This window comes from Wyeomyia smithii, chromosome 3 (assembly GCF_029784165.1).
Source record: "Wyeomyia smithii strain HCP4-BCI-WySm-NY-G18 chromosome 3, ASM2978416v1, whole genome shotgun sequence".
Taxonomy (NCBI): Eukaryota; Metazoa; Arthropoda; class Insecta; order Diptera; family Culicidae; genus Wyeomyia; species Wyeomyia smithii.
In genome coordinates this window covers 182,152,001-182,165,640 of record NC_073696.1, presented here as the reverse complement: position 1 = coordinate 182,165,640, position 13,640 = coordinate 182,152,001, and the positions used below count along the sequence as shown (strand labels likewise).

The window sequence follows — 13,640 nt, the reverse complement described above, 5'->3', positions numbered from 1 at the left end:
ACTTGTTCGAGGTGTTATGTCTGTTTTATCATAGTCTGTTCAACTATTCTCAACCTAACGCGATACCCATGATGCTCGTGTGATGGCACTCGCTAATCTAGAGAAGAAGAACGGTCAAAGAGCAGCTGTTGACCAAAAAGAGAAAAAGGACAGATCGCCAGGATGACTTAAGTGGTGTGGGACTCGTCGGAGGTAAGGAGAAGCAGCAGTTCACTGGCAAGTGCCACCGCTCTGGCAAGTTCGAGAACGTGCAGAAAAACTGTCGTTCGAAGAACCAGAAGGAAATCCCATAGCGGCAGTCGATAAGAAAGCAGTCGCGTTCATGATGAATGGTGACCATAAACAATATGAAACTGGGAAGATCCAATTCTGCCTAGACACAGGATGCAGTGTTAATGTCGTGAAGGATGCAAATCATCTGCGGTCTATGCGGAAAATAAAAAATGCTTTCATTATTGATGAGGCCAAGAGTGCCGTGACACTGGTCAGCAATTGCGATAGAGTAATTAAAGGTATGTCTAACAAAGGAGTTGAATTTACCTTCCAGAATGTAGTACTACTGCCGTATCTTCGGCAAAACATGTTCTTGGTTAAGAAGCCTACAAAACAAGATGTGTTAGAGAACAAGCCACACGTCCGTTGGAGAGTATTTACTCGGATCGCTGTCAAGGAATGAATCACCTTGAGGAATTTGACCTCAAGAGCTGAGAAATGGTAACGATTGGCTACGCTTCGAATGGATACCAGCTTTGGGACAAATTGCCGAGAAAAATATTCGAAGTTTACGGTCACAGTCTCGTGGTCAAGCAAGAAGCACGTGGCATTGAGTGCTGATGTAGCTGAAGTGATTTTGCTAGCCGGTTTTCTGCATGATGTTGGTGATGGCCTAAAACCTGACATCAAACACCATTTTATACGCGACCTCATCGCAGTTCAGCTGCATACAAGTGGAACGTATTTGTGCCGACAAGCAGTTGGCGGACATCTTCACGAAGGCGCTGGACGTTGGATGATTCGAAGACCTGCGACGAACAGTTGGACTCCCTAGTCAAAAGGAAGTGGCGAAGTAGGCAGGCCTGGAGCAGTTGACAAGCGCTGATGGACAAGGTATTCAGTCATTCCCAATTAAGACGTGCAATTGTTAGAATTGTTTTTCAATAAACTGTTTCTCATTCGTTAACGCTTGTCTGAGTACCTATGGGAACTGCTCCATTATTCATCTCAGCCCGTATATTCATCTCATTCAACATGTAAACACAATTGAAAACAGAAAAAACGCATATTTTCTTCTTAAACCAATCTGCTAATCCATGGAATGGATTCTCCATAGTTCACTTTAGATTCCTCATAAAGTATAATCCCCAAAAACTCACTGCAGTGCTTTTACTAAATTTGATATTATAGTCGGGCATCTGCACTAAGCCAAAGTTTTTGCAGCCAACCAAAGTTTTTTTTATCACTAGCGGACCACTTTTTATTTCAATCACTAAACAAAATCACTCACTACACTAAGAATACTTCAATCTTTGAAATGTTCACCTCAATTTCCAAAAACAAGCTTCAATTAGCAGAAATATATGAGATGAATTTCTACAATTCCTAAATTTCAACTGTATGTATTTTCATCTGTTTTCACTGCCTTGAAGAAAATCAAGAGTTGCCAAATCAGTTCCTGTTAATACGAAAAAATCATACTGACAATATTGAGCTATTCCGACATAATTGACATAAATCTACAGCACTGTGGTGATTACCTAGGTTACCAGTTTTGCTCGTAAACAACTGCAGCGGATATCTAGGTAACCTACTACGACGGGCTGCGGCTGCGTTCATTCATGATAATGTGTTTCATTCATGATCAACAGTGTGATGAATATGGGGACGTCGTGAGATGAATAATTGAGCAGTGATTCAAGTTTTGAGATGGATATGGAAGCATTGTGAAAAATGGTTTGTTTTACAAAATTCAGGATAATTCTAGCTAATTTTACTAAATATACAATGCTAAACGATTCCATAAGAGTACGTAAGCATATTTAGTTTATTTGTTCAATGACTTCGTGAAAATTTGGTGTTTAATCCGTGCATTCTTCGTGAATATCAGCTTAATGAGATAAATAATGGAGCAGTTCCCCTAGCAGTCTAAAAATTAGATGCTCAACTAAAAATACCGAACATTCAAATATTATTACGTTCAGATGATTGACGAGCAGGCGACCGCCTACTTTGCCTTCGCCTTAATCCGCTCCTGATCACCGTTCAACAACTTTGAAGAGGTACTCTGCCCATAAAATCATGAGAGTCCCATATGACTTTTAGGCAAATTTAAGTTTATGCTTTCAATGTATCTAATTTTATTCAAATTTCCATATGGCTTGATTAAATTTTAAAGTTTGTTCTGAAAATTACTGGAAAAATTTCAAACCTTGCCTGTCCCATAGTGATTTTTTTCTGGAAACTTACCAGAAATTCTTCTTAGCATCTAGGATGGGTGGAATTGAAGTGTTCAGGAGTGTGACCTCACAGTCTGCATCAATTTCTCGTGGGCTTTTTAGGAATTTCATCGTAGACTCTATGTAGAACGAGCTTTCGTCTATCAGCTGTGGTTGCTCAGTGATAAAAACATGCACTGATTCATGTTGCAATCCGTTGAAACCAAATTGCTATATTGCAATTCGTATGATTCGAAAATGTTGGAGTGAAATAAACTGTTCACATGACAACCACAATAAGGAATAATGTTAAATACCTTGACCGTCTTAGCATGCGTGGAAACTGATATGCTTTTATTTTTTGTGTATAGAGAAGCAAAAGAGTCTTATCATTTATTTCCAAACCTGGTACTCATGCAAAAGTTCTTAGAACTCAAGGGAATATACAATGTTCCACCTCATGAACATACAGTTGAATAATACATACTTTTAGTTAAATCCTTTGATTTACCTCAAATCCAAAATTAGAACTTCATTTGCAATTTTTTCAATTCTAGATAAGCATTTCAAAAGGTCCTATCTGCTGTCATCGTTTTTCCGGAGCGTCTTTTCATTTTGGAAATGGTTCAGTTTTAGTAGCTCTCCCAAGCGTGGTTTTCGTTCAGAAGGCTAGAGTGATCCCTCCGCTATCAACTTGTGCAAATAACGTGTCATAAAACGTGTAAACGTGTAAACGGTGATTGAATGAAAGTGATCGATTAAAAAATCGATCAAAACAGATAGGACCTTTTGGAATGTTTCTTTAGAATTGTGAGCATTTCCATATGGGACTCTTATGCTTTTATGGGCAGTACTGGCAGCAAACTTAAATGAAGTACGACCGATTATCAACAAGTTTATGAACATGAAAGCGCCAAGAGAAGATAGAATTGTCATTATCCTCATCAAATGTCTCCTTGAAAGCTCTTTAAATTTCTTGGTGAGAATTTTTAAGAGATGATTTGAGTTCCTACAAAAGGGAAAAATGCCAAAGTCACTGCAATTTTAAAACCTGAAAAGAATCCTGCAAGTTGTCGGCAAACTTTTTATTTCTTTGTAGAATGATAACACAACTTAATGAAGATTCAATTTTTTCAAATGAACTGTTTGGTTTTCGCCATAAGTCTTCGACTACTCATCAGTAATCTTTATCTAGAGTATCTAATATGGTATCTTATATGGCTCGAATTGATTAAACCGAAGGCTATTTTACTGGATTTGCTCTTCTAGACATAGAAGAGTTTTTGGCATAAAGGATTAATAGTTATAATGACAAATTTCCGTTTTCCTGTATACATCACAAAAATGGTGCAAAATTAAAGTAAATGGTAAATCTGATAGATTGTCTGTTAAAGCTGATGTACCTCAAAGAAGTATCTTGGGCCCAATCTTATAAAATGTTTTCACTTTGAGTCATCCTTCACTTTCAAGGAGCACATTGAGAACACCCAATCAAAGTGCAATAATCAATAAAATGTTTATAGCCTCTTATCAACAGCAATTATAGACTTTGTCCCAAGAATGAACTGTTAATTTTCAAACAAATATATAGACCAGCAATGTTATATGCAGTCCTAATCTAGACAAGCTGTTGTACAGCCATGGAGCCTGGATTGATGATTTTTTATTTTATGTTCTCTTTGAATGAAGCTTAAATAAAGGTCTCAACCGTTTTCATATTTTCGTTTAACTACAAGAAGTAAAAGGATCGATTTTATAAAGAACAAAAGTTATCTATTTTTTAACCTCGCAAAACTAAGATGTAATTAAATATGTACGCAAATTTTGTAATTGAATGTATAAACAGAAACTCAGCGCAAATGTGTCAGACAATCAGTGTTTCCGAACAACGAAATCATAGACACAATATTTATGGTATGGTATCTTAAGTAGATGATTTAATGTTGAGCATAGTTGTGATCGGAGGCTCACTTCACTGCCTATAATCGCATACCAGTCCCACCTGCATTCTTATCGTTTTCATAGAGAAGTTATGGTAAATGTCTATTGCATTATGTTATGTCGAAAATATGGAAATAAACCACGCTCAACAGCTAAAATAACCTAAGCAAGAAAGATACCTTTAACGCGTGAAGGTTTTCTCAACTTGATGAAAATTAAGATGGGACTGATATGCGATTATAGGCAGTTTAGGAGTCAGAAACGTGCTTAACAATGTATTTCACATGCATAAAAACAAGCATTTTTGATGTTCTTTTGGATCTTTGTTACTGATATTGTTGTTGATAAGGCTGTTCAAATTAATCATATTTTTAAACTTTATAAACTTTGGCAAAGGATCACCTACACAAATGAAAAATCGTAATCAATTATGTAATTTGCTATAGCGTTTCGTTGTACCGTCGCTTATCTAGATTCTTTGTACTATCTGTCTTTGCAGCAAGTAGTGGAGCTAAACGGTTACGTGATAATCCTGGTGGAGAGTCGCGATGGCAAAATTAAACTATACGGAAGTCCTGCGGATAAGGACAACCTCGAAGTCGCCGATGAAATTCTGGATGTCAACGAGCGCAAACTGGAGGACTCACCGCGAGCAGAGGTGATCAAACACATACATGAGGTAGGATGTGACTGCGATAAAGTGCATAGCTGGAGTCATCCTAACAGTTTATTTTTTATCCTTTACAGTGTATTCAATCATGTATGATAAAACTTCGCGTTAAAAGGCGGAGTGACTCAAGACTGGGTGAGTAGTTTTTGCAACATATGACTATTTCTTTCTGTTCAATAATATAATGGACCACAGATTCGCCATCAGTGGCAAAAAACGTTTTTTAGTTCTAATTTATGATAACACAAATTCAACTAACGTAGATTCAAATTTTGCGAACGAGATTCAGCTAATAGATAGAGAGAGACTACGATTTCTAATAAAAAAAAATAGCACGTTGCCTAGTCGCAATGTCTCTAGTATAGTTCGTTTACACGACATCCAGATGGCGGATCATGACGAACGCTCTGCAAAACAAATAAAAGATCGCTGAAAACTTTTACAGCTTCTAGCAGTTCTGGTCACACCGAGGTAATGTGAGTGTAAAGCTTTTACCCACGTTGTAAACTGAAAGTGTGTTTGCCACCAGAAACAAGTTTTTCACCTCCCCTTTGCTTGTGTTGTAATTAACTCGAGTGTGTCTGGACGGTACAAAAAGCGTTCCCGAGACTTACACAAGTGCATGGTAACCGTGTTCCAGCACACTAGCCAGCGAGCGGTGGCCGACTGTGTACTACAGTACGTAATCTGAAATGGCACGAATTCGACGAAACTGGCGTGCGCGCCATTCCCAAAAGCACACAGAGAGCAGACAACAGCAACAAAAAAAAGAGTTGCACGTAAAAAACATATAACATCTCAATATGATATTGAGTCAACCATGCACAGCTTCGGCATACGACAGCGGCGATCAGGAAAATGAACATTTTCTGATTAATCCACCTGTTTTCCTCTTACATTTTGTAAGATGTTAGATAACGGGAAAACGTAGATTTTCGGTGATTAACCAATAGTCTAAACCTAGCAAGGTTCATCGCTTGGATTTGTTGAAACAAGTTTCGATGTTGGTTAGCGAAAATCATTAAACATAAAATTAAAAAAGAGGCATTCTTCAGCGCTGTGGTATCGTAGAGACTAGGGTAAATTGAACTACAGTAGACCCTACTCCTATAGTGTACCACCCGCCAGATTAACTCAATTTATATTAAAATTTGAGGAAAAACTTTCATCGGAAAACATCTTATCCGACCTATCTGCATCACAAACATTTATGAATTTCGATTTATGTTAAAAGAAAATGAGTTAATCTGACGACTATATTTTGAAAATGCTAAGGGATCCACTATTGGTTAATTTACCCTATTTATGTATTTTAATACAATGAGGTGAGGCGAGTTTTGCAGCTAAGCATCTGCATGATGTAACTAAAGTAAACATTCGTAATTTCTGCAGTTTACTCTAAACAAGACATAGATTTTTCGAATTAGCCGTAGAACAATTAATCGCATGAATGAAATTGAGTATTTTGGCCAGGATTACTGGCTAACAGACAGGGCCGGCGGTTGATGTGGGTAGTATGGGTAGTAGTACCCCCTCGGAAAATATCCCTGTGGGTACTTACCCACACGGAATTATCGGACAAAACAATAAAAAATGTAATGTTTTCTGTGTTCGAAACTTAAAATGGAACGAAGAACGGTACCCCGCCGCATCAAAAACAGATATCGTGCGACACTTTGCGGACGCCGGATGCGCCCATTTTGGCATTTACAATATCTTGGTACTACATCGCTGCGTGCGCTTGGTTGGAAGGTTGGTGCCACCGGCTGAACTGGGAAAATTACCTGGCGAACATGGATGTCAACGACTGGCAGGGCACTTCGTATTTTACGTCCTCCACGAAGGAAGTGAGCTCCGAGGTGAAGTTCATTTGATGCACCAAGTTCCCAAGAAGGTGCTGCTGTGACTGACAATCAGCGAGAAGAGGATGTCAAAGCCGCTCTTCTTTCACTCCGGACTGGCCGAGGAAATCGTTCATCAAGAAAAACCACAAGGGCGAAAACGCGGTGTTCTGGCTGGATCTGCCGTTGGCCCACTACTCGAAGCAATCATTGGAGGAGATGGAGCGTACCCCAACTGCGCCTCATCGAGAGTTTTTGAGTAAAACTGAAGCGTCAAATCTATTCCAGCAATTTTGTCGCGGAAATAGCTAATTAAAACGCAGAGAGTACATGCCTAAACGCAGGTTTTCGTCCGCCATGGCGATTGTTCTGGTAAACTGCCGGAAAGACACCCATGAACCTTCCCTACTTTTTACTACCCACTCGGGAAAATAGTGTGACACCGGCTCTGCTAACAGATTGGGTGAAAGAATATTTCCTGAGTATTCAAGGTACTTGTTTTTCACCTGTTTTACGATTCAGGTTTAAGAGTTGGAGCAAAAATCAAAAAGCCTTAGATTTGTCTGTGGAACTTCAACCGATACCTTGTTATCAAGGACCTTGGAACCGCAGTATCTTTCTTGTAATTCTAGACAGTTATTTGAACCTAATGTAATAGGCTAACGCTCTTAAAAAAGTTAACTCTTAATCAAACCCAGATTATTTTGAGAACGTTTTTAGCCTGCCTCAAAAAACTGATTTTTTTCGAAAAACTCTCAGATTTTTTTTTTCATTTTGTTTTTGTAGAATACCTACCAAAAAAACCAAGAAAATATTATTGAGAAGGTTTACCAATGTTACACTGTTCGTTTAGCTATTGCTAAGGCATGACAGTGTGAAAAACATTCAAATTCTAAATCAATTACTTCTCACCCAATTGAACCACTTACATTTTCTATTTCTGTTCAAGCACGCTTGTCTTGAACCACATAACAGATATGCAACTTCGAACAAAACTCTGCTGCAAATCCAAGCCTCTCAACCATTCAAACATTACTTAACAAATTGTCTTGGATCGTACACCCCGCGACTGTTGAAACCATTTTAACCACTTAGTTGAATTACTTAAATATTTTCGGTGGGGTTGGGATCCGAATTTCTCGACTAACGGCAATAATTTTTTTCTCGTACCGTTTATTAGACCTAACATTCCGAGTACAGTACCGGAGAGAACAAAGAATTCTCTCAACGAAAGAGCGGCGAAAGGTCGCACAGTTTTGTTTTTGCTTTTTGGTTTTGTATGAAGATAAGAGAGATCGAAATAATTCTTCACCACGAGCAGGTATGAATGGTGTAAGTGTAATAAATTTATGAGCGTGAAATGCGTCCTTTCCACCGGATTGATTGGTGAATGCAAACATGCGTTTGATGCAATTGAAAATTTGTGCGAGCCGCTGATGGAGAGTTTCTTCCCCCACAAACACGGTAATAATTACTAGCTAATCATAATTAGATTAACAGGAAAAGTCCATTGCGCCGCGTGCAAAGCTATTTTAGCTGAAATTCGATGATTTGGACTAATCGTCCACTGTGCCTCTCCAGCCATCATCAGTTTGGTGTACCTAGGCGGATAGAAATTGTTTTAAAACCACTTTCTGAAGCAATGCTTTTCGCAGGAAAATTCAGATCTGAAGTGTCTGGGCATTTTTTCTCTTTTGTTAGTATCTCGTTGCTAGTGCAATAGTTGCAGAGTTATGATGGGTCGAATATGATGATGATTTTATCAATTTCGGCCCATTCCTCTTCCCCAAGTTTTGTTCATCGCAGTGATCAAATTGAAATCAATACTAATATAATCAATTGTTAATTTAATGATCACTTGCGAATCTGTGTTATACATTAAACAAAAGACGGAGACGCAAGGAGAATTATATAATAGTGGTTTCTTTGGGAGTGAGAATATGCAGAAATTTGAATGTCCGGGGGTTTAATAGAGCCTTGTGAACATGCTTCACTTATGTCCAACAACTGGTTGATGCTGTGTGTGCCAGGGACAAAATATTGTAGTTTTGGAGAGTATTCTTGTTGCGGGGATGCATCCAGGAGCGTGTATATTTCACTACTGTTTCCAACTTATAGCTGAATAAGGTTGAATAATCAATAGTTTTACAACAAATGTATCTAGTACTGTTTGGGCCAACTCATGATTCGTGAGGGTGGACATCGGAATCGCTCTTTAAAATGGAATTTGAGCCAGGTGTTGTTTTAGTGTGGGGGAAACAAAGAAAATACCAAAGCAACACGCGTGCAAGTCGGCCACCGACTCGTTGGGCTTAAGTTTCTGTTAACTTTGTAATAGTGATAGATCAAACAAGGGTAGAAATGATGAATTTATAAATGGGCTAGAAATGCGAAGCGGGTACCTACTTTATGGGGGAAAATAGACAAAGAAGAGCACCGTGTATCCTGAGCGTGGTGTATCCTGAGTTTGGATAAGTACACGATGGTGGATCAGGTGGGCTGTGCAGGTTAAGTGGATGCGGTTTAGCGGCGGATTTGTGCGTAGTACTTCGGCGTGGTCGCTTCTCCAATCCGAATGGGGTTTGCTTGAATACGGATTTCCGGGGCGTGTGTGGCGGCCGTTCCTAAACCACGTGGTCATATTTTGATCCCTTTTGATACCACCGTACCCCTCCCCCTTGCGACTTTACCCACGTGGTCTTTTCATTTGTCAAGAGCCAAAAATTCGCTTAAATTTTTTAAGTTTTTATTATTGAACATTCAGTACTTTCTATATTTCTAAAATGCAAAAGCTTTTGTTCTTGACTTGGTGGTAAGGGGCTATCCACATACCACGTGGACAGATTTTTAACGTTTTTGACCCCCCCTCCCAAAAACTGTATGGACCGTGGACATTAACCAACCCCCCCCCCTCCCAAAGCTTCTCCACGTGGTAAATGGATGGCCCCGAACAATAAATTATAAGTCAGGAAAAAAGACCACGTGGTCATTTCGTTAGGCCCCCCCACCCCCGTGCGTGGTCATTCGTGGTCTTTTGACAAACCCTCCCGTCCCCCTCTTTATGACCATGTGGTTTAGGAATGGCCCTTATTATCTTGTACACTGAAAGTTGGCCGCGAAGTTTGTGTACAATGAACAAAAGGTCAAGTCTGGAATGCGAATAGCGGAATGCTAACATTGAGGCTGTGAGACCTATTACAGGAGATATAAAGATTGGACTCGGAGAAAATGCGACACTTCATTTTTGGTGTAACTTTCTATCGGTAAAAATTATTGAAATTTTGGGTAATACCAGTTTAGAGTATTATGTTTATGTGTGCAAATTTTATCCCGATCTTTCAAGTAGTTTTCGAGATACATTCAAAACAAGAAGAGCTGAGCCAGCATATCTTGGACGCGGTGATCGATAATCCTGGTCAGTCACACAGATGGATCGGCAAAAGGCTTGGAATTCACCATTCCACCGTGTTCTGCGTAGTGAAGATGTTCCGGGAGACGAAGACCATCAAGCGGCGCGCTGGAAGCGGCCGAAAACCGAACCGTCCAGCAGACAATGAGGTGGGCTGGGCTACGTGTTTTTAAGGTCAGGAAGGCGCCAAACCGGATTGCCACATCAAAGCGGACACCAAATAAATCCCCAACCTCGAGTTTTTTGTCGGCGCGTCCCGCATGGAGGTTTCGGAAAAGTTCTGGAAGAAAAAGACGATCAAGTTCGCGAAGAAGTACCAGCAAGCCGTTTATTACAACCGGTACTGTACTACATATTCACTTTAGATCTACCTGTTGTACCTGTAGGATGCACATTGCCAGAGTTCTGTGAAAATACAAGCCCTGTCATAAAAGGATAACGTGTAACATTCTCTCAGTTGCAGGAAAACTTAAAGATTTCCTATTCGCAAAAGTGGAAAATACTTCTAAAACTCGATTGATTATCTTTTCTCTTATGTCAAGAGCTTCTACTCTCAAGCGAAATAATAGTCCCGTTATCCAAGCTGAAAGGGGTTATTTTAAATTGTTCTGAACAGATTAAGTACATCAAGCAAATTGACGATAAAAAACTTACAGTCAAACCTGTTTTTATGCGACGTTTTTTATGCGACGTTTTTTATGCGACTTTTTTTATGCGTTTATTTTATTTGTGCGACTTTTTTTGTGCGGTATATAAAAAAGGACCATATCCGACAAGATTTCCAGCCATTTAGTTTTTCCGATCCTTTGAATGAATTTCAATGCATTACATTAGTGTTGCGTCAAAGAATTACTATTTGAGTCAGTTTAACGAAGGAAAAGTCACGTATTGCTAGCCTACGAAGGATAGCGGTTGGAAAAATTAATATGTTTAAAAAAGCTACGTTTATCAATCAGATGTTTTAAAATTTTTCTCATAGGTATTCTAAATCAGAATCATCAACTTACGAGTTAATTTCAACTGAGAATTTTTTTATGCGGTCCCTATCCACCGCATACAAAAAGTTTTTTTTTCAATAATGTTGTGGAAACATTGTTTTGTAGCTACACGTGAAGTTTCAGAAGATTTTTTTTATGCGATTTATTTTGTGCGGTCACAAACAGGTTGGACTGTACTTTCAAAAAGCAAATTTATGAGATGTTTATTTTCTTTCGCTGGCAGAAATTCTAAACATTGTTGAAAGAATGAACTTTTGATTTCATTGCGCTCTTCTTGGTTTGGCACACAAGAAATTTATAGACTATACTGTTGTCAAAATATTACACGCAAAAGTACAAGTTTTAATCATTCAATGTTTTCTTCAATTTGCACAGAATTTGCTCTGACTTCGCACAATGGATGCGCGAAACGCATAACGCAAAAGTTGTACAAGTCAAAATAAAAATATGTATCATATACACAAAAATCGTAATGTTTCGGTAAACTTCGGTTTCGGGCGAACGATGATTGAATGATGATTGAATGATGTTTTCAAATGACCTGTACATGAAAGTGAATCGATCAGACAATAATTTCTTTATTTCGTCAGTACTCAACTTATCAGTATTGGTTGCTGGTTGCTGGTTGGTTTCAATCAGTAAATGCGCTAATTTCGCTCATAAATGATCTGGTTACGCACACTCCAACTTTTGCGTGTAGAAGGTATGTCACATAAAGTTATTACCAACTTTTGACAAAAATCGTTGCAATCCTGAATTTCTCAGCTCTTGTTATAGTACATAAGTTAGTGACTGAGCTAATTGTAAGGTTATTTCCCTTTTCGTGACAAGTAGCTTTAAGTTCCTACGAATGATAAACCTTAATTGCGAAAGTAAACAAATCTCAACAATTTTAACTAAACAGCCAGATAGTGTTGAGAAGTTACCGCATAATTTATCGATGATTTGCCTGAGGTAAAATATGTTTAAAATATTCTTTTCACATTTTATTACTAATTTAGCTTCAGCAGCTCTATTTCTTTATTTATTTATTTTCCACACAGAGGGCGAGATTTATTTAGTTATGGCGAAGCAAGTGTTGAACATAATTAATTTAACCATTCTCATGGCACTCTGAAAGTATTGCATTTTTTTATGATTTACTGTTTTCGATAAATTTGTGTTGCAGACACTCACTTCTGGTAGACTTAACCCCCACAAAAACTCGTAAATATATTAGTTTGGTAATACGCATTGCTCAGGTATGTACGTTACATAGTTTACTTGACTTGAGACATAAAGTAAAAAATGCTCTATCGATAATCATGATTCATAATACTTTTTATTTCTTATTTATAAAATATGTGAATATACACAATAGGACATTTTTAGCTTCCCTCAATACCCTCTAGGCAAGGCTTATGCGTTATAAATATTTGGAGCAAGTTATGAACGAGCAAAATAAAATTTTGAGATGCAACGCCAATTTTACACAAAATACTTAGCGCTAAAGCAAAAATAGTAATGATTTTTACAAGTGTACTCTGGCTAGTTAGTATACAGTGCACGTTTTTAGATTTCTTTTATCAAGAAGGAACGATGAACATTTGTTCCATAACAATGACAAAAGCAGCTCAGATAAACCCTGGTGGTGTAATTATATAAAAAAAACTATATATTTTTCTAGACACCCGGCCACCAAGATACAAAACTGGCTTCTATCTATCTGTTTACTATGATGAAACACAATGCTCTACTACTAGGATGATTTATCTTATCAATGCACAATGGTCCAGAAAACAAATTTAGGGGGAAATTTGGGTCTAGAGCTCTATAGCAATATTTTAGAGAAAAACTTTCTTCTACAAAGTTGTTACATATGATAAAGCGTTTATTGAAAAGTTATCAAAAATTAGGGTAACCAAAATAGCTCCATTAATTTTAAGTAACTTTGTAAACAATGCTTTTCTCTATTTTTGAAAACAACCGATTTATATTGAAAAAACACATTTTGCGCTCTAACTTTTATATTTCAAGTTTCATCTTAAAACTGTTTTTGAACGACTTTTAGAGCTTTTTGAGAGAAACATTTTGCAATGTTGATATCGTAAATATCTCAATTCTACTATTAATGTTTTTCATAAAAAAATATGCGTTTTTCATTTGTTTGTCATTCTTTTTGGGGCAAATATAAAAAAATATCTCTTGGTCTCATTTTGAACTTGACTCTATAAATGAAAGAATTTTGAAAAATATTTTATTTTTTAAATTTGAGGAAATTCAATTTAAAAACATGACAAACATTCCAATAATTTTATATGTTATGCTCGCAAAAGCACGTAGATTTATTTTTCCTTGTATTTTTTCTTA

General features: G+C 37.7%; 1 protein-coding gene across 4 annotated transcripts in view; it reads left to right on the top strand.

The window, feature by feature from the left end:
• LOC129733182 (protein PALS1) overlaps window positions 1–13,640 on the top strand; it is a 113,140-nt gene that overhangs the window by 9,432 nt on the left and 90,068 nt on the right. For all 4 annotated transcript variants that reach the window (XM_055694808.1, XM_055694807.1, XM_055694811.1 and 1 more), the window contains exons 2-3: window positions 4,873–5,052; window positions 5,121–5,178. In XM_055694808.1, the coding sequence (XP_055550783.1) occupies window positions 4,873–5,052; window positions 5,121–5,178 (238 nt within the window). The remainder of the gene's footprint in view (window positions 1–4,872; window positions 5,053–5,120; window positions 5,179–13,640) is intronic.